Source organism: Onychomys torridus, chromosome 15, assembly GCF_903995425.1.
Source record: "Onychomys torridus chromosome 15, mOncTor1.1, whole genome shotgun sequence".
Taxonomy (NCBI): Eukaryota; Metazoa; Chordata; class Mammalia; order Rodentia; family Cricetidae; genus Onychomys; species Onychomys torridus.
The window spans coordinates 49,969,887-49,994,350 of record NC_050457.1 but is presented as its reverse complement, the minus strand read 5'-3'; the positions used below and the strand labels follow the sequence as shown (position 1 = coordinate 49,994,350).

General features: G+C 44.3%; 1 protein-coding gene across 2 annotated transcripts in view; it reads left to right on the top strand.

Annotated features, from left to right (window-relative positions):
* Positions 1 to 475: 475 nt before the first annotated feature.
* The window catches only part of Rai14 (retinoic acid induced 14), a 135,128-nt gene continuing 111,139 nt past the window's right edge, over positions 476 to 24,464 (top strand). Inside the window, exons 1-2 of one of the 2 annotated variants that reach the window (XM_036207427.1) lie at positions 476 to 600; positions 23,799 to 23,880. In XM_036207427.1, coding sequence (XP_036063320.1) covers positions 23,845 to 23,880 — 36 coding nt within the window. In that variant the 5' untranslated portion in view covers positions 476 to 600; positions 23,799 to 23,844. The remainder of the gene's footprint in view (positions 601 to 23,798; positions 23,881 to 24,464) is intronic. The other variant, XM_036207428.1, reaches the window with a different exon arrangement.

Below are 24,464 nucleotides of genomic sequence, written 5' to 3'. Positions count from 1 at the left end.
TGCCCCTGACCTTGCTTTCCCCAAAGACCACAGATAACTTTGGAAATAGAAATGAGTACTTGTCGGGGCCTCATCCCTACCCCAGCGGTGGGACACGCATGCTGTGGTTCCCACTAACTTCAAGACGTGAGACAGATCCACGCTGAAGGATCCCACGATCCGCAGAAATCAAAACCGAACCTGGACGTCCTGCACTCGCCGCGGGGACGGGGCGTGGGCGGTCCCAGAGCACCTCCCGCAGGTCCGGGGAGCAGCGCCCGGGCCAGGTCACCTGACTTCGGGAATTTGGGGCCGCGCGGGGTGGGAGTGGCTAGCACTTCCCTCCGGGAGCCCACGGGATCCAGGTCGGTGGGGGCCGGCGCCCGGTGGCCACGTGGTGGTGCTGCCTCTGCCCCCGCCCTGCCGGCGGAGCCCCGGAGCTGAGCGCCCACTGACCCCCGCGTCGGGAGGAGGAGGAGGTGGAGGAGGAGGAGGAGGAGGAGGAGGGACCCAGCGCAGGAAGCCGAGCAGGAAGCGAGCCCGGCGGCCGCGCTTTCCTGGGGAAGCGGCGGGTGGGACGGCCAGCGGGGCCGGGAGCTGAGGCTGCAAAGCTTGGATGGGGTGAGTGGCGGCGCCGAGCTGTGGAGGCCGGGGTGCGGGGTGTGGGCTTGGTCCCCCGCCTTTGTGTCTGGGGCTGCGGAGGGCGAGAGCTCGGGGCGGGAGTTACGGTCTGGAGACACACAACCTTGGCCGCGGAAGACAGTTTGGGGTGGGGGAAGCGGAGCGATGGTGGGGATCTAGCAGAAACAGGTTTCTAGAGAAACCGACCAAGTTAGGAGAGGGGGCTCGCCTCCTCCGGTGGTCTGGTGCGGTGCGGGGCAGAGGCGCGGGGTGTCTGCGGAGGGAGCGCGGGTGGGAATGAATGACCGGACCCGGGAGGACGATGTGGGTGAGCCCCCGGGGCAGCCTGTCCCACCTGCGTGCCCTGCCCAGCGTCCCGCTCCCGGATCCTTGCTCCTGGGCTCGACCCGCCTCTCCGCTGAACTTGGAAAAGCCGGCGAAGGAGGTGCGAGCGGGAGACGCCGGGTGGCTCCCGAGACCCACAGTCCGCTATTGTTCCTTTCCGGACTCAAGGGAGCCGGTGAACTGGCGGGAGGACGAAGGCGAGACCCACCCCCTGGCCCTGGACTCTTGCCCCCCACCCTCCTTGGCATTTCCCCCCACCACAGCTCCTTGGACGGCGGGGAGGAGGATGCTGGAGTTGGGGCACCCTCCAGGCAGCCGGGCTTAGGTCGCCATCCGTTGCGACCCGTCTTGGGAGGGCGGGCATCCTTCAAGTCTCTCATCACTGCTGGCGTGGGCCAGTTTGTGTCTGCAATTTAGGTTCTGTAGTTTGCGGCGGTTTTTCATTTTGGATTTCGCGTCTCATTTTTGGGATGGGGTGGGGATGGATGGTTTGAGTCTGGAAAGGCAACAGATGGGGGAATTAAACCAGATGGAACCCACTGTGACTTGAAGAGGCAGGGTGACCTCTCCAAGGCCTGAACTTTATATAAAGCCAGGCTTTCTTTTCCAAGGAGCCCCAGCTCAGCGCAACTTTACTCCCAGTGAGCAAGTGTGCAGATGCAAGGCCGTTCACTTGGTACCTGCCGCTTCCCTTCACTCTGGGCTCACAGGTGATTGACTGGGATCTGCGGTAGGAAGAATAGCACGGAGCTGCCAGGGACCAGGAGGCTTTGCTCATTGTCTGTCTGGGGCGCGAGATCTCAAGGCTATAAAGGCCGGCCTGGGGAGGAACTAGTTTATCCGTTAGTGGGGCTTTCATTAGCTCTTTTAGCGCGAACTTGCATCTCCTATGGGTTTGAAGATAGTTGGGAAACAAAACAAAACAAAACTGTGAATCCCGGGGAGGTTGGACTTTGATTGTTTTGTCCCACAAATGCTTGTTTACACGTGTGACAGCAAGCTTTTTTATTTTATTTTTTTAACTGATGGATTTAATTTTATCTTTTGTTAGTAATAACTTGCCAGCGAGGCCTTTTCTCCTTTATGCTTCTGCGGCAGCCAATTTTCTATCAGAAGGAATCCAGTTCTTGTTTAATATGGACTGGGAGAGACATCTGGTGTTGGGTTGTTGGTTTTATCTCATTCACGGAGCTGCTTTATTCAGGAATCTGTTGTAGTATTTACATCCTCTGATTTGCTTTTTATGACTTTAAAGGGCAGTGCAGGTGTACATAGTACAGTTGAAAGATCCTTGTACTGTCATTGGGGAACTGAAGAATGGATGTCCCAGCCACTGGGGATTCAGTGAGAAAGAAATATGGTGGCCCCACACATTTGCTACCCCTAGACTGCCACTTCGAAAAGTATGTCAGCAGAAGGTACAGCTGCTGTCTCCCTGGTTTGTTGTTTGCCATTTGTGTGTGTGTGTGTGTGTGTGTGTGTGTGTGTGTGTGTGTGAGAGAGAGAGAGAGAGAGAGAGAGAGAGAGAGAGAGAGAGAGAGAGAGTGGTGGGGGGGAGAATGTATATGTATGTACGGACATAGGTATGTGTGTTTTTGCTCGGTCAACACAACATGCTTGTGGAGGGCTGAGAACAAGTAGTCAGGTCAGTTCTCTCCTACTGTGTGGGTTTGGGGAACTGAACTCAGGTCTTCAGGCTTGACAGAAAATGCCTTTACCTGCCGAGGAAGCTAGCCCCTTTTGTTCCTTTTTAATGTTACTGGCTATCGAACTCAGAGCCTGTCAGACTCGGGGGCCTGTAGGGTGCTAATCTGGGCTCTGCCACTGTGTTACGCCCCCGTCCCCCCCCCCCCCCCAGGTAAAGAAACAGGTTTGGAGTTGAGACAGCTGGGTCTTGGTGTGAACAGGATGCAGTCTTGACTTTTCCTCTCTTCCTTTCCAAGCATGCTCCGTCCTTCTGTGTGCCTACAAAAACTCACGAACATTTATGTGTACAGTTTTACATTAATGGCGTAATTCTGTATACCTACAGCTTGCTTCTTTAATAATTATTTTGTTTGTTTGAGATCCATGTAGGTCTTTACTCACCATGCCTATTACAGGCAAATCTAATAGGTGAATAATATAGTATATTCATCCCCCTACCAAGTGAAAATTGGTTTCCAGGGCTTAATGGTTAAAGGCACCCTTTTAGCTGAGGGAGAGTCCACTGCATGCATGCATGCATGCATGCATTCATTCATTTAGATAATTGGTTACTGTAGCATGCTGTGTTGTAGCAGTCCACATCCTGAGACAGACTTCCTTGCTCACAGATTCACTGTGCAGCCAGTTGCTGGGATAGTGAGCTCTTGGAAGGCTGCTTGCATTATTTCACTCATTTGAATATTTAGGTTCTTTCTCAGCCATCTGTTAGATGAAAAAGTGAAAGTGATTACTTTTAAACTCTAAACATTTAGGACTAGTTAGTTGGCTGGATTGTTTTGTTTGGGTTTTCTTTTCTTTTTTTTCTTATTTTCTTATTATTAAGAAAAGTTCATCATATTGCTGAGTTTGGTCTAGCTGTGCTACAGGCTTGTTGGTCCTCTGATCTGGGATTACTCACTCCGTTTCCTCTTCCTCATTTCTTCCTTTTTAGGCCTGTGGGTTTAAGTACGCATGAGCAGAGGCAGGTCTCGGCTCTATGAAAGCGTGGCTAAGTTAATGGCATGACTTGTCCCAACTCCTCCATGTTATTCCTTCAGATTTCGAGGTGCATTCTGGCCCCTGAGTTCTTACCTTTGATATCTCTTCTTCCTGGAGCTCATCTTCCTTACCTGGGCTGTGGCCTTTTCCCCTGAGGTGCTTTCTCAGACACTCCCGCCCAGTGTTTCCTGCAACCTCTTCCCTGCATTGTGTCCCTGTGTGGCCCCTGTCCATTTCTACCTTGCCTTATATGTTAATTTATGTTAGCTACCTGTGCTCAAGGTATAGAATGACAGACACATGGCACCAAGCCCACCTATCAATATTGTGCTTTATTGATATAAATATCAATATTTTGTTTAACTTTTCTACTTGGTATTTTTTTGCCTCCGCTTTCTTCTGCCTGTGTTAGACATCTTGGGGATGTTAGATGTTCTCTGTAGTACCCCAGTGTCACAGGTTCTAATCGGATAAAAGAAACAAACAAACAAATCAATCTTACAAAGCGTCCACTCTGTTTCACGGTGTAACTTAGCCGACAGAGTCCTTGTGTCTTGAGGTACTTTCATCCCAATGTTTCGCCTGAATCTAAATTCAAGGGAAAACAAGGAACGTGATGCCTGGCCACACACTCATCTCTCTTTTTTCTTGACAACCTGGTCTTCCCAGTGATACTGATGTGAAAGGGGCTGACCCCCCCCCCCCCAACAGCATCTCTCCAAATATGTCTTCACAGTCCCCAGCAACACCAGACAATGAACGTCTAAGAACAGGAAAGCATCTCCCTGATTTGCCACAGAGGGGTGTCCAAACCACACTCAAATGCCTTCATTAGGAAGATTGTGAGATGGGGTCTTTTTTTTATGGTGGAGGGGGAAATGACGTTCCTCTGAAGGTCTAAGAGCAGTCAATGTGCAGCAGGGACCTGAAAGTACCCAGGGTTAGAAGAGTCACATCAGAAGGTCCTTAATTCATGGTACAGACAACGTTCGCTGCACAGTGCAGGCTTTATTTTGCTGGGAGCCAACTGAATTTTCTCCACCATGGGTGATGAGTATAGGAGTTGACAGAACAAAGCTAGATGGGTAGAAGGCCTTTGTGTGTTTTAAAAGCGGGTAGGGAAAGGACTCTAATTTTTCCGGTTAAGTATATAGGTAAGCGGTTAAGTATTTAGGTAAGTGATACTGACAAGCATCCTGAAGATATGACTAGAATGCGGAATTACAACCATTTTGTCCTCTAAGGAAAGTGACGGTGAACTGCTCGGTATGGCTTAGTTTGAGATGGACTTGGTTAACCGAAAGCAGGAGATCATTAGGGAGACGCTAAATGAAGAGATTTCTCCTCTCGGTTTATAGTCGCAGGCAATACCATAAGAGTTAGAAGGGGATTGCTCACCACACTTCCCATTTTTCTAGCTCCTGCCTTCCGTAGGGAAGGAAAAAAAAAAAAGAAAGAAAAACTGACTTGCTGATGGATTGTCATTCAGTTTAGCCAACATTTTAAACAGTGGCTCTACTGACTTCATAGTACGTTTAAAAACAAAACCTTCATTGAAGTTCAGTGCGCCTCTTCAGCTTTGTATTCAGGGAGTCCAAGAGATATCTACCACAAGGGGCATGGTTAGTATTTACTGAACAGCGCTTACGAGCACGTCACTAAGCCCCTAACCGTAGCCATGAGACATAAAGCCATCTAGGTTAGAAACGGGTTTAAAAGAGAATCACCAGGCAGTGTAGACTGCAGCAAATGCCTGTTGGAGTTGAGAAGATGCGCAGGAAACCCCCTTCCCGCAGCCCTTGGAGAAGCTTGTCCTTCATGTCTCCACGTCACCGCCAGCTGTGTTTTGGTGGCTCCTGTCATCTTCTCTGCCTGTACCTGCGATCTGCTCCAGTCCTTCTGTAGTGACTGGACTTCACTGAAAAGTGCCTTGTCTTGTTATATAACTCCATGCCCATTGCTCACCCTGGACATGTTTATCATAGTTAGTTCACCCTGGGATTAAACAAGCCATCTAAATCTTTGTTATTTCATGTGTGTGGGTGTTTCGCCTGCATGTTTGTCCGTGTACCACATGCATGCGGCGCCTCTAGAGACCAGGAGAGGGTGTTGGGTCCTCCTGGAACTGAAGTTGCAGGCAGTTTGGACCCCACCTCAGTGGGTGCTGGGAACCCAGTTGGGGTCTTCTGGGAGAGCAGCACGTTTACTTAACCTTTGGGCCATCTTTCTAGCCCAATTACTCATTTCTTAAATTTGTATTGTGAATAACAAAGTTTACAATAAAGCAGGGTATGTAGTACATCAGTGTTCTCTACTGTCAAAAACCCAATTAAAGAATACTCACATTTTAGTATTCCTCTTTTGGTATGAATAAGAACAAAATCAGCCCTCCCCCAGCTCTGAGTTTACAGTTCTCTTGTTCAGCCATCAGGGTGCTGAGATTATTCAACCATACCCAGCCCTATATTTTCTTTATGATTTCTAGGTGAATTCAGTTTGCTTAATCAAGAACTTTTATTTTTAAGCTCTATCCTCCCTGCCTTTTTTTTAAACTTCCACCACATCTTTCCTGTTGCTGGTGCTGGCTGACGTTCTAGAACCTTAGCCAGGAAAGGAAGCTCTGGCAGAGCTCTCCGGACCAGTGGAAAGCACCAAGAAAGGCTCCCTTTACACTTGGGCAGCAAGGAACTCTTTTCCTCCAAAAGGAATCTGTCCTTCAAACCAAAGACCTTGTTGCGGTAACCCTGGAATATTCTGGCGCTGTTGACGGGCACTTCTGCACATCAGATGCAGGCTTTGGACCATTTTTCCATGGAGGAAATTGACTTATTTCCAGTGACGCTGTATGCTCAAAAAAAAAAAAAAAATTTTTTTTTTTTTAATCAGTTTTAAGAGGCTTGTGGACCTTGGTGCTCTGAGGCAATTTCTGAGCCTTCTTTGGAATAGTCAGATCTTTGAGAACACCAAATCCATGGAATGTTCCTGGAAATCCTTGTTGCCTTTTATGCCACTTCTCAAGGGAGTCTGTTTTCTATCATGTGCCTCCACCCCTCAGGAAGGGTTGATAACCTGCCATGTATGCCAAGAAGAACTAATTGTGGGTTCTACAGCCGCACTTGGAAAACTAGTCACTGGTTGCTACATAGCCAGTCCACACACTGTTGGCTGCGTTTTAAAAACTACATCCATTGGATGCAGTATGATGCCATTTAGAACAACTGAATTGTGACTCTAGGGACTGGTGAGATGGCTCCTGGGTAGAGGCCCTTGCTACCGAGCCTGACCATCTGGTGTATGCACATGCATAGCCTGGTATGTACCTCCTTCTCCCACCCCCCTACCCCCCAAAAAAGTTTTCAAAAGTTATTACAAAGAAGAAAAACAGTTGTTCTGTGGTATGACTGTTTCCTTAAGGACTGAAGAATTCTGAAAATTGAGCTTTAATTCCTTATCCAAGGGTAACATTCCTTGGTCTGGAATTGGGCCTGTGCTGTCTTTTGTTCACCAATAGGCAGCAGGTCCCTATTTTCTCTCTGGGGAGGCACTGGGGGCAACCTGAACCTTATCTGATAAAATTTAGCCCATTGCAGGAACATCTCAACTTGCCCCCTTCCTCTCTCTCTGGGTTGAGCTAGCCCTGTCTTCCTCACCAGCAGGGGCTGTCTCAGCAAACCCCGTGGGATATAGGGCCACATTTCCTCATTGGTAGCCTGGCTCTCCCTTAGGGGGTTGCTCTTGCTCTTCACCTCCTCCTGTGAAATTTCCACACCCAAGAGGAAAGCACTGCCATTGTGAACCACACTCTATAGAGGAAACATGCCCATAGTAACGTCTCAAACCCCGGAGTGACGGCTCAAACCACCACCTTGCACCAATCAGAGGCTAGCCCGCCTGTAACCATGCTCTCTCAGCAACACAAGTGTCTGTGGCAGGCACCTTGCTGCTGGGCTCAAAGTGAATAAGATTAAGGCCGGTCTTAGTCTGACCTTGGGGTGTGGGCGGATTTCTCACAAGGGGCAAAGATTGATGGGAGAGTCCAATGTTTGAAGGTCCCAGAATGACAAGCCCTGCCCTCGTGGACTCAGAATTTCAGGGTTCAGCACGTTCACAGTCTGTGGTAGATTGTTGGTGGTTGGACTGAGGTAGCGGTGAGAACTCATTCTGCAGAGGATGCTGGGACCCAGGGAAATGAAAATAACTACTTGGGCAGTATGTGGCAGAACTAGACACGTTCTTAGTTCTGACTGGTTATAACACTGGGCTCCTAAACATACGCTTGTGTGTGTGTGTCTCTCTGTGTGTGTGTCTGTCTGTCTGTCTGTCTACTGTGTGTTTGTGTTTGTGTCTGTCTGTCTGCGCCTCTGTCTGTCTGTCTCCTGGACACAGATTAGGACTTGGGAGCTTGGGAGTCCTGCACACAGCTAATTATTATTGTGGCAAACGCAGACTTGTTTGAACCTGGGCAAGCCACTTTCAAGAACACGTGAAAATTGGGAGTCTCTGGGGGAGGCAAATGTTATTGAACATGAAGGACAGAAACGATGTGGAACTCAAACCCTTAGCAGCCTGCTGAGTGAGAGGGAGGCATAGAAATCTCTCACACGTTTTCCAGGAGTTAGCAGGTTCTGTTCTGAGTCTTAATTGGACAGGAATGTTCAAGTGATCTGAATGTTCCCTCCCATGAACCCACTGATGATTGAAGACTTCTCAGAACTGAGGGCATGCTGCTGTGCTGCTGAGAGAGGCAGCCAAGGCATGGTGGCTCCCTCCCAGCCGCCAGCTAGACAGTCACAAAGGAACTAAGATGGAGCTCCTCCAGACAAGGGGCTCTGCAACCTTCTTGAGCCTTGTCGTAAGGTTGTGACACTGGACATGGGGTTGAATATAGTCTCTCCTTTTTCTCAACAGAAAATCTTCAGGCTCCCACAGGCATCTTGGGAGAGTTTTTTTTGTTTTTTTTGTTTTTTTTTTTTTCCCAGAGCTGAGGACCGAACCCAGGGCCTTGTGCTTGCTAGGCAAGCACTCTACCACTGAGCTAAATCCCCAGCCCCTTACATATGCTCTCAGAATCCTTTTAGACCTTTGTTTAGAGATGCAGCCAAATCCTTAGATTTTCTGTGTGTGGGGGGAGGGGAGACTAGTAGCATTTTTCCCTTGAAATTTACCTTTTGTCTCCTCATGAACTTTGGCTGTTGTTAAATTAGAGAAAAAAAAATACTATTCAGTATAGGATAGGAACAGTAGCTAATATCCAAGATCAACCTTTCTATAGTGTAGGATTTTCTTAGAGTTTTTTTTTTAAAACTCACTATGTACTTGTGTAGTCAGTGATCTTGATGGATTCTCATTCTTTAGATGTCATGCAACTTTATTCAGTGTTTGTGTGAAATTTGACCTTTTCTTTCACTTTTTCTTGTTTCTCAAAGCCAGTGGTAGGTACGGTGTGAGGATCCCCTCCAAATGACAGCTAGCTTGTGTTTGGGCCAGTCTGCTGAGGGCAGTGACTGTTCCTGCCTTGCTTGGCAGGAAGTTTGCTTTCTTCCTCTGCCCTCGTCTCCCCAGATTACTTTAAGTGCATGCCCCCTAGAACCAAGGGTGTTGGAGTCCCCTGACAGTCAGAGTGAGTGTTTATATCCACAGTGGCAAAAGAGACAGAAGATGCAGCCCATATAATCATGTCACTATCTGCTTTCGGCCAAAGTGGACGCCTGCAGGCTGTGGGCACTTCTGTATGTGGCAGAAGTCACCGGCTTTCCCCTGCCATTCCCTTGTCTTGTTGGGCAGCTTTTCTAGAATTATCCTAAAAAAAAAAAAAAATTCTTTTCACTTACAGTGTCTTTGCAGCATTGAAATTATGCACATGTTGGAGAGACTTGTACAAGACAATATAATTTCTTCAGGCACAGAAATGTCCTGACCATAGAAGTATCTTAAGGATCAGACATTTCAGTTTTCTGAATTGTTGCCAAAAACATGGGACCTTCCACCCTAGTCTGTGCTTGTCAGCTGAGCTGAGTTATAAAAAAGGGCCCTTCCACTGCTCTGTCTTTCTATTTTCTCTGATAGTCAGTTGGTATCCTCAGCAAAGCTAAGTGGAGAAGGATTTGATTTGCAATCTCAATATAATTATTGGTTAAGCTTGTGCTGCATCATGAGAGAAGGGGATGCAAGAGGGCGGGAGCAGCCAGACCGAGCATCCTTTACAAAAGTGCTCCATACAGGCTCCTAAGATGGAGCTGTCTCCTGCCAGCTGCCATTCTAGATTGTTCCTCCTTTCAAGGAAACTCAACTTTTTTTTTCTTTTTAAGTACTAAGAAGGTATATCTGGCTAAGCTTTATTTTCAGTGTTGTCTAATATGAACCCCAGCATCATGTTGGGCTCAAACATTGAACTTTGTGATTGTTGTTGTTGATAAATGTTGCCACTTTGGCCAGATAAAAGTTCTGTCCTATAGTTTTCTAATCTGGTAGCCGAAAATGATAATGCCATTTAATTAAGAAGTGATTGTATTAAATACGGTAGTCCTCACTTGTAATACAATTTAAAACAAGAAAAAGAAATATTTCAAAGCTGTCCTTTAAATCCCAGCTACCTGAACTGTGGCTTAGTATCCCCTAGCAACCAAATGTAAGATTTGTGGAAAATGTACCAACAAAGAAGGGTTTCTGAATGCACAGTGACCTAAATTTAATTTAAAACAACAACAACAACAACACAAAATGACTCTGAGGTGTCTTGCGGAACACTCACCCATAATGCACTGTACCAGTTCACTGTGGCCTTGGTTCTGAACACTGCACAGGGTTTTGCACTGTGCATGTTGTCCCACCAACCAACGCCATTGATCACCACCTGAAACGGCTTGGCTCAGACTCAAGGATATTACATGTTATAAATTGCAGTGTTAGACTGTACATGCACACTTTTCTGCTCTCACAGAAACACACTGGCTTAATTAGGAAAAATAAATCACTCTTCAGCATCTATCAAATCAGTGTATCTTTGTATTATCTTGTATTAGAATGTTTGGTCTTTAAAAAAATTAGTTGCTGATTTGAGTTCCACTTAGAGAAAATTACTAAATGACTGTTGGCTTGGGATTAGGACAGTTTCCAACATTTATGAAGTGACTCTAAACATAGTCCATCATTTTGTGCCGTGTATTTATGCAAAGTGATGTTTTCAGTATCTAGCAATTATAAAATTGAAATACCAATCAACTCTAAAAACCATTGGAGATGCTCTGAGGCCCACAGTGTCAAATGTTTGGCCAAGAGTTAGTTCTTCATGTAAAAATGAATAAGCACACCCATCTCATTAGTGTGCAAATTTGTTTTTCATTAAAAATGGTAAAATTATATGAATTCATAAGGATTTTTAAAAGTTTCCTTATGGTTTGTCAGTGTATACTTTTTTTTTTTTTTAAATGTACCTACTTTGTGACTGGGATCACAAAAGTTTTTCTCACGTAAAAGGGTCGCAAATATAAAAAGTTGAAGCCCTGATTTAGGTAAATGACACTTAATTTGACTGTTATGGCATGTTATGGCTCTCTGCCAACCTCCTAAAGGACTGTGACCATACTGACCAAGATACTTATTCTTGCCACTGATAATCTCTAGCAATAAAGATGGTCCCATATGCTGATGTGACACAGGATGATTGAGATATGTTCCTGTTTTCTTCTACTTGTGTACTTCTATCGCATCTTTACATAATTAGAACACGTGAAGGTGACTGATTTTTAAGCTGCCTTAACAAGTTCCTCAGAGAACTTGTCTTGCTTCAACAACCATGAACATGTCATAGTAAAACCCTGTTTAAATTAAACATGGCGATACTCAGAATGAAGTGAATACAGAGTTACATTGCAAATTGAGTGCTTTGGGAAAACCCCCACCTGTCCAACTCGTAATAGAGAAAAATAGAGATGTAGTTTTTGTATAGTACAGTATTGGGGGTAATGGTTTAACGTGCATAGATTAGATGTCTAAGTGCTAAGCAGAATAAAACTGTCAGTCATTTATTCCTTCTCTCTGTGTCTGAGGAAGTCTTTTAAACTACAGCTTAAGTCATTTTATCACTAACTTGCAATATTTAGTAAATTAATAAAATTAAGATATGGAGGTAATGTTAAAGCTGGTAGTATGTACATTTCTGTTTTTATCCTGCCTTAGTAATAATAAAGTGAAATGCCTTTATATGCAGTGTGTGGGAAGAAGTGTAAATTGTCACCAACAGAGACACATGTCCCAAATAGAGGTTACATGGGCAATTTTAGATTCTTAGTAGCCACAACAGGAACATTATAAAACGAGTAATACATTCAAATGCTATCATTTCTTTTCTTTTTTCTGGTTGTTTGAGACAGGGTTTCTCTGTGTAGCTTTGCGCCTTTCCTGGAATTCACTTGGTAGACCAGGCTGGCCTGGAACTCACAGAGATCCACCTGGCTCTGCCTCCCAAGTGCTGGCATTAAAGACGTGCGCCACCACCGCCCAGCCCGCTATCATTTCTAATATATAATTAATATAGCATGTATTAGTAGTGATAACAGCAGGTGAAGAGTTCTTTTCCCACAAAACCTGTGTGTTTCCCATTTATAGTATATCTTGGTTTACACCAGTTACATCTCAAATGTTCAGTAGCACCCTGTGGCTAGTGGCGGTAGTATCGGGCCGCACTGGCTAAGTAAGATTCCTTCATCCAGATGTGGTAGCGAGCATCACCTACCACCTAGACACTGCCAGTCACCTAGAGCCACTGGGGATGGGGCTCAGTAGTAGAGCTTTGACGTAGAATGCTTGAGGTCCAAGTTCCATGCATGGGACATCAAAGACAAGAGATAGGACAGTGCCTTTGCTGAGTCCATGTCTGCCTGAGCTTCCCCACTGACCTTGGATTTTCACCTCAGCTTCAAGCTGTACAGAAGCTACATGGTATAATGTGTGTCCTGGACAGATGAGTTCTGAGTGTGCAAGTCTGTCTTCCTGTTTTTGTGCAAGTGCACCAGTCCACATGGACTCTTTAAAAAAAAAGCCTATTTTATTTTGTAAGCAATAGTTCTGTGATTCCCCATTTCAACATGAGCTGTTTGCCTGTCCTTGGTAATTCAGTATGTAAAACAGGAGTATGGCATCGTAGACTTCTTTCTCCTTTCTGTCTCTCCACTTTAATAGCAAGGCCTTGAGTAGCCATCTAAACCCTTACAGCATCATGTACAAGCTATGTAGGTTTGTGGCTGTGTAATCAATTGGGAGGACATTTTAAATCGTAGTTCCATTATGGAAGTATTCTGTATCCTTCATATTCAAAGCTATTTGCCTTTATGGTGGAGCATATAGACCTGTCAGCTAGAGAGCCCTTGTGCTCCGCTAGGCTAGGATGAGAGTTGTTTGAATTCAGTGTTCAAATGTCCAGCTGTAATAGTTGGGGTAGCAGAAATCATTTGGGGATTCCTCATCCCTTCCCTTTCTCCTGATCTCAGTTTTTGTCATTCACAGAAATCACTTATAACATGTATGTGTCCCTTAGTCTAACAAGTACTTAAGATACCCCATGACTGGGTAAAGAGATTTCATAGCCCAACTGGAGCCACCGTGATCACTATAGGTGACATTGTTAACATGGCCACTCATGGATGGCCCAAGTTGTCAAAGAACTGATGAAATAATGCAGTTAGCCAACTTTTGGCAACAACATCTTTTTAAAGATTAAAACCAAGGGACTAAATATAACCATGAGTAGAGCCGTTTCCTCACTCACTGTGAAGAGAGTTTTCACAACCAAACCCTTTGCATATGGAACTCCTTTTTTTTTTTTTTACTTTCTGCATTTGATATTTTTAGAAGCAGCTTTACTGAGGAGTTATTGATATTCTGTCATGATACATCACCATACAAGTCAGGGACAACTCTTGATTGACAACTCTGTGCAAGCCCCCCCACCCCCCCCCCCCCCCGCCCTTTGCAGTTACTCCCTGTCACCAGCTAGTCCACTTTGGTCTATTACGTTGCCTTTCTCAGACGTGTCATAGAAGTAGAATCGTGTGCTATGCGGTTGTGTCTGCCTTTGCATAATGCTTCTGAGCCTCACCCATAAAACAGCTGTGCTCACCACTGTATGAACACACCACCAGACGGCACTATGGGGGCCAGCTGTACTCAGCACCATGCATGCACAGTACAGCTTACTGCTAGCGTTTCCCTATAGAGAAACGTCAGGCTTTGTTTACTTGAGTTTTACTTTTGTGCAGTCATGAATATGTCTGTAAATACTTATGGACAAGTCTATGTTTTCTTTTCTCTGGGATGCATAGGAGATACATGATACCAGCTCAAATGGTAGGGTTATATTTAACCTTGAAGGCACCCGCCAGACTGCTCTACACAGTCACTGTACATTTTGCATTTGTTTTCTCACTGTCACTATTAATTATTAAGATCACACATGAAAATATTATCAGTTTAATTTATTTTTGAGTCAGTCTCCCTAGGGAGGCCCAGTTGATCTTGAACTCCCGATTCTCCTATTTTAGCCTCTCTGGTGCTAGGACTCCAGGTGTGTCCCATCAAACCCAGCAGCAGACCTAATTCCTTTTTAACTTGATATGCAAGATGAATAAAATGTAAGGAATGGACCCCAAAGGAAGGAGCCAAGGAGCCTTTGCACACATGGGTGCCTGTGCCTTCAGACACCTGGACATTGAGTATTGGTTCTAGATCTATGCGGGTAGGTATTCCCTTAAGAGGGGAGCATGGTGATATGCTTAGAAGGTGACATTGAAGTGAGAACATCAAAACAATCAACTGGGAACTTTTGAGAGACCTTGAAACTAGCCTTCCTCTAAGGGATAGTCACATCTTGTTTCTTAGTCTGGAAAGATCTTTCGCATTGCAGAGATAGCTTGTCTTGTTGAGCCTGTGTCTTTGAAAGCAGATGGATTTAGGGCAGGAGGTAACCTTGGGACTTCTCCGTAGGCTCAGCTGGTTTGAAGAGCAGATAGGGAAGCTGCCAGAGCCACGGGCAGTTTCACATCGGTCTGGCCTGTGGCTCTGGCTGACTCATGGTCTGAGATTAGTCTTTGTAGATGTCAGGATTTATTTCCAAAGAAGAAAAATATATTTGGTTCTCAAAAAAAAAAAAAAAAAAAAAAATGTCATCTCCTGGAGAGCTGCGAGTTGTGAATGGAAGATTAATGTTCTCCCGAGAGTTTCAATGCAAGGTTATTTTGATGTAGTATCACAATGACATTTATGATCCCAAAAGAATGTGCTCATTGATTTTCTGTGAAAAAAAAAAAAAAAAGTGAGCTGTTACAGTATCTTAGAAAGATCCCATTGCCAACATAAAATTCCCCTTGAAAATTATTTAAGAGATTAAAAAATTTTAACTGATATACTGTATTGAATGCTGTGTGTGATATTCTGGTATATGTGTTCAATGTGAATGGCCAAATCAGAGTTATTGGCATAGTCACGAACTTAAACATTTCTTAACTTATTAATCATTTGGATAATATTTTTTAAAACCTGTACCTTATTCATAAGTGAGATAACATATATGAAAGTACCCAGCCCATAGTTAATGCTCAGGAACATTTGCATATATATATTTGGTGAACTAATTAGGTTTATGAAGTATCATCATAAAACTTTGTGTTGTGCCCAACTGCCTGAAAGTGGTTAGTATATTATTGTTCTCACTGTTCTCATTATTACAGATTTTAAAAAGTTCCAGGCTCAGTTTCAGTGGCGAAATACTTTGAATTCAGAATGTAGAATGTCCAATTCCTTTTTTTTTTTTACATTCTACCGCTGAATCACACCCAGAACATCCATTTTTGGAAAATTTTAAGAAAGATAAGATGAGATTTAAAGTTAAGTTGTTTTCCCTTTTCTCTCCATACCTCCCCCACTGCCCCCATCTTCCTGCTGTGGTTTAGGATCTCTGTTAAGAGTCTTGTCTTGTTCATGGGCGGTGGTGGTGCAAGTACTCCGCCCCCAGCACTGGGGAGGCAGAGGTAGGTGATCTCTGTGAGTTTGAGGTTAGCCTGGTCTACAGAGTGAGTTCCTGGATAGCCAGGCCTACACAGAGAATCCCTGTCTTAAAAAACAAAACAAAAGAGTCCTGATTTGATACAGCTGGAGCTGTGAAGGAATGGGATAAAGAAGTCTCAAGCTCAGTATGATGGCTACACAGTACTGTATTCTCTGAGCCTGACAAGTAGGGGCTGAATTGGTTCTTGAGATTTAAGGGTGTTAAAGGTGCCCCAGATTCATATGCTGATATCCAAATCTCAAGTACTTCAGAGTATGATTGTATTTAGAGATGCAGTTAACAGAGGTAATTAAAGCTAAACAAAGTTATATGGTCAGGCCTCGTCCAAGAGCAGTGGTGTCCTCTGAAGAGGCAGTTTAGGCCTCAGACACACCGAGGAAGGCCAATGAAAACAAAGAAGATGGCTGTCCACAAGCCCAAGGGAGAGGCCTCAGAATGGAACCAACCTGCCTGCATTTAGTCCGAAGTGTCTCTCCTGACTGCCTGTTCCCAAATACGCAGCAGCTGCTTCTTAAATAATTGACTCTGAGGCTTAAAAATGCTCAGCCAGTAGCTCAGGCTTATTCCTGACTCACTCTTACACTTAAATTAACCCATAATTCTTATCTATGTTTATCCACGTGGCTTGGTACCTTTTCTCAGTACGGCATTCTCATCTTGCTTCCTCTGCATCTGACAGGCTGGCGACTCCTGACTCTGCCCTTCCTCTTCCCAGAATTCTCCTAGTCTAGTCACCCTGCCTATACTTCCTGCCTGGCTCCTGGCCAATCAGCCTTTTATTAAACCAATTCAAGTGACAAATCTTTACAGTGGACAAGAGCATTATCCCACAGCGCCTGCACCTTGCCACTGGGCTTGTAGGGCTGAAGGACTTTGTTTCTGTTAAGCCATGTGTGGTTCTCTGTTGCTTTGTCATGGCCGGTGCCTGCAGAGCAGCAGAAGGGACCACTGGAGATCCTCTCTTCCCCAGACACTTAAGTCCTGTGGGTTCTCCAGAGGAAGGTGGCCTTGTGGTCTCTGGTTCTTGCTTCTCTGCTAGGCTGTCAGCCTTTCCCTTTCCTTGTTTGTTCATCTACTCTACCTTCTTACAGAGGTCTGAGACAACACCCTACTGTCTGTAGCTAGTTATCTGCGTGTAACACATAGGAAACACATCGACACACAGATAGCACTCAAACTGATTGCAATAGGGAGGCAACTTCTTCATTCTCAAAGTGTAGGCCAGCTTCTCTCACCCCTTCTAGGCGCTCCAGGTAAGACTCCAACATCTGTCTAATTTTTCCAGATGCCATTCCAGTCTCCCTCATGAGGCCAAGTAGACATGGTAGGAGTCTCGAAAATGCCTAGTTATTTTGTTTTTGTTTATTTCCAACAAAAGATCCTTCCAGTCTCTGTTTTCTGACCTTTTCTCTGCATATGAAGAAGGGGTTCAAGGTCACTGCCACCAGTTTTCTGCTAATCCTTAATTCCTTTGGAAACTTGCATTTTGGACTGGCCTCACCAAATGAATTGACTTGCATTTTTGTGCTTCTAATTCAATACACATTCATTTGTTTATAAGGTATTTGTTCAACCATAGTGTGGACTCTGAAGAGAGCACAGCTGAGGCTGAAACTGAAACCTTGGCCCTATCTTGGATTGGATATGTGACATTCGAGTCTAACATTTTGTATTAATAATAATGCTTTATAGGCACTATCAAGGAATTTTGATTAAGGATATAATTATAAGAGATTAAGCTCCAGTTGAGAATTACATTGCTTTTTTTAAAAAGAAGAGATGATAAATAAACCTGCTTGTTGCATCTGATCGTTCAAATGATATGACAACGAAGATAGAACTTTTTGTATTGTTTGTTCCTCATTGATGAAAGCCCTTCATGTGGCAACTGGAGATAAGTGATGGAGAAAATGATTCACTGACTTATTTTGAATTGAGCAGGGGAAATGCCCATGCTAAATAAGGCCAATGGTAGAATCATCGTGTGGAAATAATGGGACTGGCAAATTGCCTTGCAGGGAATTACTGGGCTTGCCCACAGCTGTCTGCACAATCAGGCTGACAAAATCTCTCTATTCTAAGAACTTGTTTCCAAGGTTCTGTTTGATGATTCTCGGTCTCTGCTAACAATGCATTATTCAGAGTCTGCCCCTTGGCTGGGGTTGGCATGTGCCTATGGAAGATGCTGAGGGTTGGCAGGGGTCAGGGAGGCAGCTTGTAAAGACTTCAGAGACCAAGGGAGTTTGAGCCTTTAAATTCTCAGTCTCTGTTCATTATGTGGTGAAACCTAATCATTATGTTGCCTTCACACAAATCCCAGTGAAGCTAACTGTTGTAGCGCTGAAGAACAAAGAGAACTCTGCTGAGGTGAAAGGTGAGCCCGTGCAGGCACCTACCTAATTTGTATCTTTGCCCGATACGATCGTTCACATTCATTGATGGTGGTGGTCAGGGCCCGGTATATGTCAGCAAAATGAAAAATCTACTCTGAAAAAAAAAATCCTCTATTCCAAAGTTAGTGAGCAGCCTGACATGGAGATTTTCAGATTTTCTGGAAACAGGGCTCCTGTACTGTGTCTTGTGCCAGGATCTGAAGTGGTTGGTCGTGGGGAGGACCTTGGAGAGAACTCGGCAATGATACCGATGGGTCCACTCAGCATCATGAGCGACGCTAGAGACTGCTTAGGGAGGTTGCTCAGATGTCTGACCCAGGCTTAGAGGCGCTCCATCTCCCCCCCCCCCCCACCACCGTCACCCAGCCTAGAGCCTTTCCCATTTATAAACACTTCTCTGCTTTTTGTTGTTGCCCTCCTCCTCAAGGATTTCTAGCAAGTGTACAATATTTAACAGCTAATTGTAAGAGTCTTCCAAAATCATTCTCTACTCATACCTTGCATCAGTTGTAAATCTCTTTTCCATTACCTCCATGCTCAGATGTCTTCAAAATTCAGTGTTGTAGACTAGACCGGTCTGCTGTAGAAAAATTGAACAAGATGGGGGAAGTATTTGCTGGGTTTTGATCCCCAATTTATTTTCTTTGTTTCAGAAGCAGAGGTGTAACTCCTAGGGAAGCCCCAGCCAGGTGGCCAAGTTAGAGCAGCTCTGTGGGGTTGGAGAGATGTTGTGAGGGCCGTCTTCCTGGAATAGTTGTTCTTGGCCTAGAGAGGCCTTTTGGAGAAAGCTTTTGTCCTGCCATATTGAGAGAACCGTGTGTTTGTCTAGCTCTTGGTAAGAAGCCGTCTTTGCTGCCGAGAGATTATTGTCCAAGGAACCAAGTATTTTGGTTCCTTCTGCTTGACACTTTCATGGGTGTGGATTTTAAGTCTAATGTTCTTTTTAACTCTGAAGAAGAAAATCTCAAAGTTTATCTAGGTACACATTAGTGTTGTGTTGTTACTCAGGATTCCATGCAGTAATTCCCACATTCCAGGCTGCAAGGATTAGCTAGAGGACCTTGCTCTCCTAATTCTGTGGTAAATCAGATTTGGCTCACTTGGTGTGATCTGTCAGGTGCTAATGTATTCCTGTGATTCAAACACGAAGTATGTGTGTATATAGCCAGTGTCTGCTTTTATGAATTACTGTACCTATTGGCCATGCATGACCAATTGCTCATGTAGAACTGGGGTGTAGGAGACCTCCTCTCACAAATGCTCCCAGCTCCCTTGCCCTGTGGTGTGAAATTCAAACCAGGAGCTGCTCAGAAATAGTCATTGTAGCCATTTGTCCAGTGTCTAGATTCTTTTCCACTGAGAGTGTACAGTGTAGGTAGGGTATCCCGGAGTCCAGAGGATCTTGGGGGCGGGGAGAGAATGGTTCCTGGGCCACATTGGGAGTAGGGTAAGCTTAAACCTACTTTGAATCAGGGATGAGGTATAATAGAGAAATAGCTAGATAAATCTCTCAGGTATAGTCACCTTTTACCAGTTCAGTTCAGGACCTTGCTTGTTGACCTTTTTTTTTCTTTTGAAATTCTTTTGAAATCACTGTAAGAATTTCTAACTCAGAATTTTCCTAACTCTCAGTCTTAGAGAGAAAATCAAGTTTTTTTGTTTTTGTTTTTAATGACAGCTTTGTTGAGATACCTTGCAACAGTCAGGCATGCCCTGATGCATAGTCAAGTCGTTTTTTTAATGTGTTCACAGGTTGTACTCCATCATGACAATAAATATTAAAAACATTTTATCACCCCAAAGGAAACCTCGACCCACTGTCCATGTTTTAAATGAGCAAGTCGAACTTTTCATTTATGGTCAAGCTTTGTAGACTAATCTCCAAGTATTTTGATGGAGCCTCTAAGTTTACCAGATAAGGGTCTGATTGAGAGCTATGGTACTGTTTTTAAAGGAAAAATGAGTTAATAAGCTCCTGTGTTGCACCTGATGTGTGAGGACAAGGATGTATTATTCTGTGTTGTCCCATCCCTACTATTTAACATGATATCCATCGTGTGATGATTAGTAACTAATGATAGTGATAGGTTTCAGTGACATAGTTTGAACTGAGCAGGTAGCAGTTTCAGCATAGTGGGCACGTGTTCTTATCTGCTCGCAATGAGACAATGAGTTCAGGTTGTTTTTCTATAGGCCTGCCATCTTCCTGCGCACGTTCAGTGTGTCATCCTTCTGTGATTAGGCTGCTGTGTGGCTCTTTGACATCCAGTAAGATGTGCATCATTAAGCCAGTCAGTGGTGGCTCTCACGCCTTTAATCCCAGCACTCAGGAGACAGACAGGCGGATTCTGTGAGTTCAAGGCCAGCACCTGGTCTACAAAGCGAGTTCTAGGACAGCCAAGATAGTTACCCAGAGAAACCCTGTCTCAAAAAACAAAATCAAAAGCAAAACAAAATTAAAAAAAAAAAAAATGATATGCATAGCTAGTCTGAACTAGCCAACTCAAGTGGCTTTTCCAAGGACTGCCATTAGTGTCTCCTGGCTGCAGTTGGATACCACTTCACACAAGACAAACTGTAGTTCATCCTATGCATTGGAATTGAGACTGTAAAATCCCAGTTGACTGAAGGAAGGCAAGTCTGTGATTTACTCCCATAAAATCTAGAAAAGAAGATGCCGGGGCAGGGTAAACTTGGTATCAGCTGTGGGCCAGGTGACCTCCCCCTAGTCATGGCTTTTGGTGTTAGCTCCTTTTACAAATACCAGGATTAATACCTCTAATTACGCCCAGTCAGAGGCCCTGTTTCTAGGGTTACTAATCTGTTTCCAGCACTTGCCCCTTAGCACTGGTCTCTCATCACAGAGCCATACCCACAGACCACCCAGCTATCACACAGTCATCCTGGGCTCCAGGAAAATGTTCACTTAGTAGTTCATACCTTCCCTTGAGAACTTCTGGAATTTGTTGCTTTATTTATTTAATTCTCTCCAAATAATAGTCCACATACTTCTCACTACCCGGCTTTAAGGAAAAAAAAAAAAAAAAAAGGAAAGCCAAAGTTAAACATACACATGCACAAACCCAACATCCTTTTAACCCCTATGACCTCAAACGAAAAAATCTTACCCACTGTTGGCCTGAGACCTTTTGTTCTGTGAATGAAGGAATGCTGGGTGGTTCTGCCTTGGTGGGCCACACAATTCGTGGTTTTTTCCCAGCTGTGGCTTCTCTTTTCTCCCTTTCCATTGCATTGATTTCATCTCCTTTCTTGGTTATTTTGAGACAGTGGGAGGAATTGAATTTGAAGGATGGTTTCCATTGTTTAGAAATAGTTGGTCTAGAAGACCTAGGCCTGCAGCAATTTGGTAGTATTTGATTATCATTATTTCTATTTTGCAGTCATTTCATCAAAAAGTGGTTTGTTTTCACATGGACAAAAACAGCTCAGTTTTGGTGTATCAGGGAGGTCCACATTGACAGGTGTGTTCCTTGTTCGATATATGCCTATTCTAGGTACTCTGTGACTAAGTCCTCAGCAATTAACGGTGTGTAATTACAATCTATGCACTTTCCAAGGCAACATGCATTCTGTCACTTCTGCAGAGGCTGGGAAGATAGGCAGGACCATGAAAGGCCTCGCTCAATGGCATGAGACCCCCAAATAAATGCCATCTAAATGCTTTATGATGACCTTGTTTCCATGCCCTTCATCCAAGGGCTCTGCTTGATGGCATCAACAATGATGGAAGCGAAGACATCAGAGGGTAGCATGTAAGGTGACTTGTGGAGGCAGCCATAAGACCATTGGGAGAGGGATGAGTAGAATCACTCACTTCCTGTGTCTACCCCACTTCTGACCTCATACATCATGTTTATTTCAGATAAGAATGTGGCATAACACAAGGTGGGTTTGAAAGGCTTTAAAAATAATAGCTAGGAGTGTTAAACATTTACCCACTATTCCACAACTCAGCTACAGTGCTGCTAGTTAGAAGCTTACCCATGACTGCTTCAGTGAAGAAGAGTTTTGCCATTTATTGAGTACTTACTGTGGTGGGAACGTTCACATGGATTATTTTGTCTTTCTGACCTAAGTGCACTTAGCTTTTTATTTATTTATTTATTTTTAATTTTTTTTTTTTTTAAGACTAGGTTCATGAAAATGATAAATTTTGCACTCTTGTTTTAACACAGGCTTTGGATTTTGGGTTTTGACTGTGAAATTGTATAGGGTAGTGAAGAAAGCGTGCTTCATGATGTGTGTGTGTGTGTGTGTGTGTGTGTGTGTGTACACGCGCATACGTGATGTTTTGTTTTACTCCGAAAACCTTACATCCAGTTTCTAGGGGACAGAGATGTTGTCTCCTAAGTGTGGTCATTGCTGAAGACTTCCAGCACCAGATCCAGTTGCTGGATCTCAAAAAGGAAAAAGGAGCGGGAGAGTCTTCACATTGTTTAGAGGGGGTCCCCTGAGGAATGAGGTATTTATGAGGGAGATTTTGTTGTTCCTGGCATTTTCTACCAGCTACACTGTGCGTTTAAGAGAAGCAGGGGAGGGAGGCAAACCCTGAAAAAACAAGTAAGGAGTGAACAGCATGTGGAATGGGGACTGTTTTTCTATCATCGGTCTATTATTCCTGCCTTCAAAAGGAGGTAAATTGTATAGTTGCAAAGTGGAGGATATATAAAGAGATTACTTCAAGTAGTCATGCATTAGTTTGGTTTTTATTACTAGAATAAAATACCCATGCCTGGGTAGCCCCATCAAGAAAGAAGGATTATTAGTTTACAGAAACGTTCAAAGGCATGTTCCATCAGAGAAGACAGACCTTGTAGCAGAGGACAGTGTTGGGAGGTCCTGTGAAGGCTCATATTGCTGGGAAGGCGGAGATGTAAGAGTCAGTGTACTCTTCACCCCAAGAGACCAGCACTCTCTTCAGAGAGCACTCTCCCGAAGACCTAAAGACCTCTCCCACCGGGCCTCACCTCTTAATGATTCCATCACCTCCCTATCACCAAGCCTCCAACCCTGCAGTCCCTAGGGCAAGCCACACCCCAACCAAAGCAGTGCAGATAGTTAAGGCGTGCCTCACAGGTTCTACTTTTAATTGCTTCATGACTTACGTATGGAATCCAAAAGTCTAAATCACTGAAGGTGAAGCTAGAGTGGTCATTGCCAGGGGTTGATGGTGAGAAGACAAGGGGCTGAGTCAATGCTCATCAAGAGAGGACTAGACTCCAGAGCTCTGTTGTATAGCCTGGTGACTCCCGGGAATTCTGGTGTGTGTACTTGAAATCGCTAGGGCTTCACGATTCTCGTTATAATGCAGTGAGAAATGTGTGAAGTAATGTGCCGGTTAATTGGCTCATTTGCTATTCTACAATGTATACATGTTTCTAAATATCACATTTTCTGTGGTAGGTGTATATAATTCTATGTCAGTTAAAATAAATGAGGAAGATAAAAGGGTTTTTTTTTTTTTCTTCTTCTAATTTGTACATGTCAGAAGGTCCATCAGAGGGAGGGTTCGTATCGTGAGTGGGAGATCTTAGGTTCCTCACTGCTTTCCAGCTGCTCACTGCCAGTCATCTCAGCCCAACCTTGCCTCCTCCTCCATACCCAGTGTTGTAATCCAACCAGGGGAGAAAATCTGGAGTGTTTATTTGGCAACCTACATTCATTCATTATTTTTTTTTTTTCCCTCTGCTTAGGTGTTGACAAATCTCCTAGGACTTTGGAAGGCTGAATGGACTAAACATGAAGAGCCTGAAAGCGAAGTTTAGAAAGAGTGATGTAAGTACACGGTGACTCACGCTCTGGCTGCTCCACCATGCTCCACAGGCCTACAGAAACAGCCCTGCTCCTGCCCTGATAAGGCTCTGGGTTAATGAACTACAGATTCCTGAAGCACCAGGCGCCAGCTCAAAGTGACGTCTGTGAATGAGTGCGCTTTAGGTTTGCTATTTGTGTATACAGCTCTCAGAACAGCCCGTGATAAATTCTTCAGGTCTGTGTCATGTAGAGAGAGGAACAGTCAAATTAAAATCAGTCAAAGCTGCCGAGATTCTGACTTAGAATGTCATTTTAATAATTTTTTTTTTTTTTTTTTTTTGTATGTGGAGCTGAGGATTGAACCCAGGGCCTAGCAAGCGCTCTACCACTGAACTAAATCCCCAACCCCTCATTTTAATAATTTTAATTCACATTTATTATTAATTCATTTTAGGGTGTTTTTTGAGAAGGAATCTTACTTTGTATAAATGGCTGGTCTTGAACTCATGGCAGCCCTCCTGTGTTGTAAGTGTTCACTTGCCACACTTGGCCAGAAAAGGGGTGATTCAGGAATTACATTATCAACATTGGTCCTCTTGGTCTTT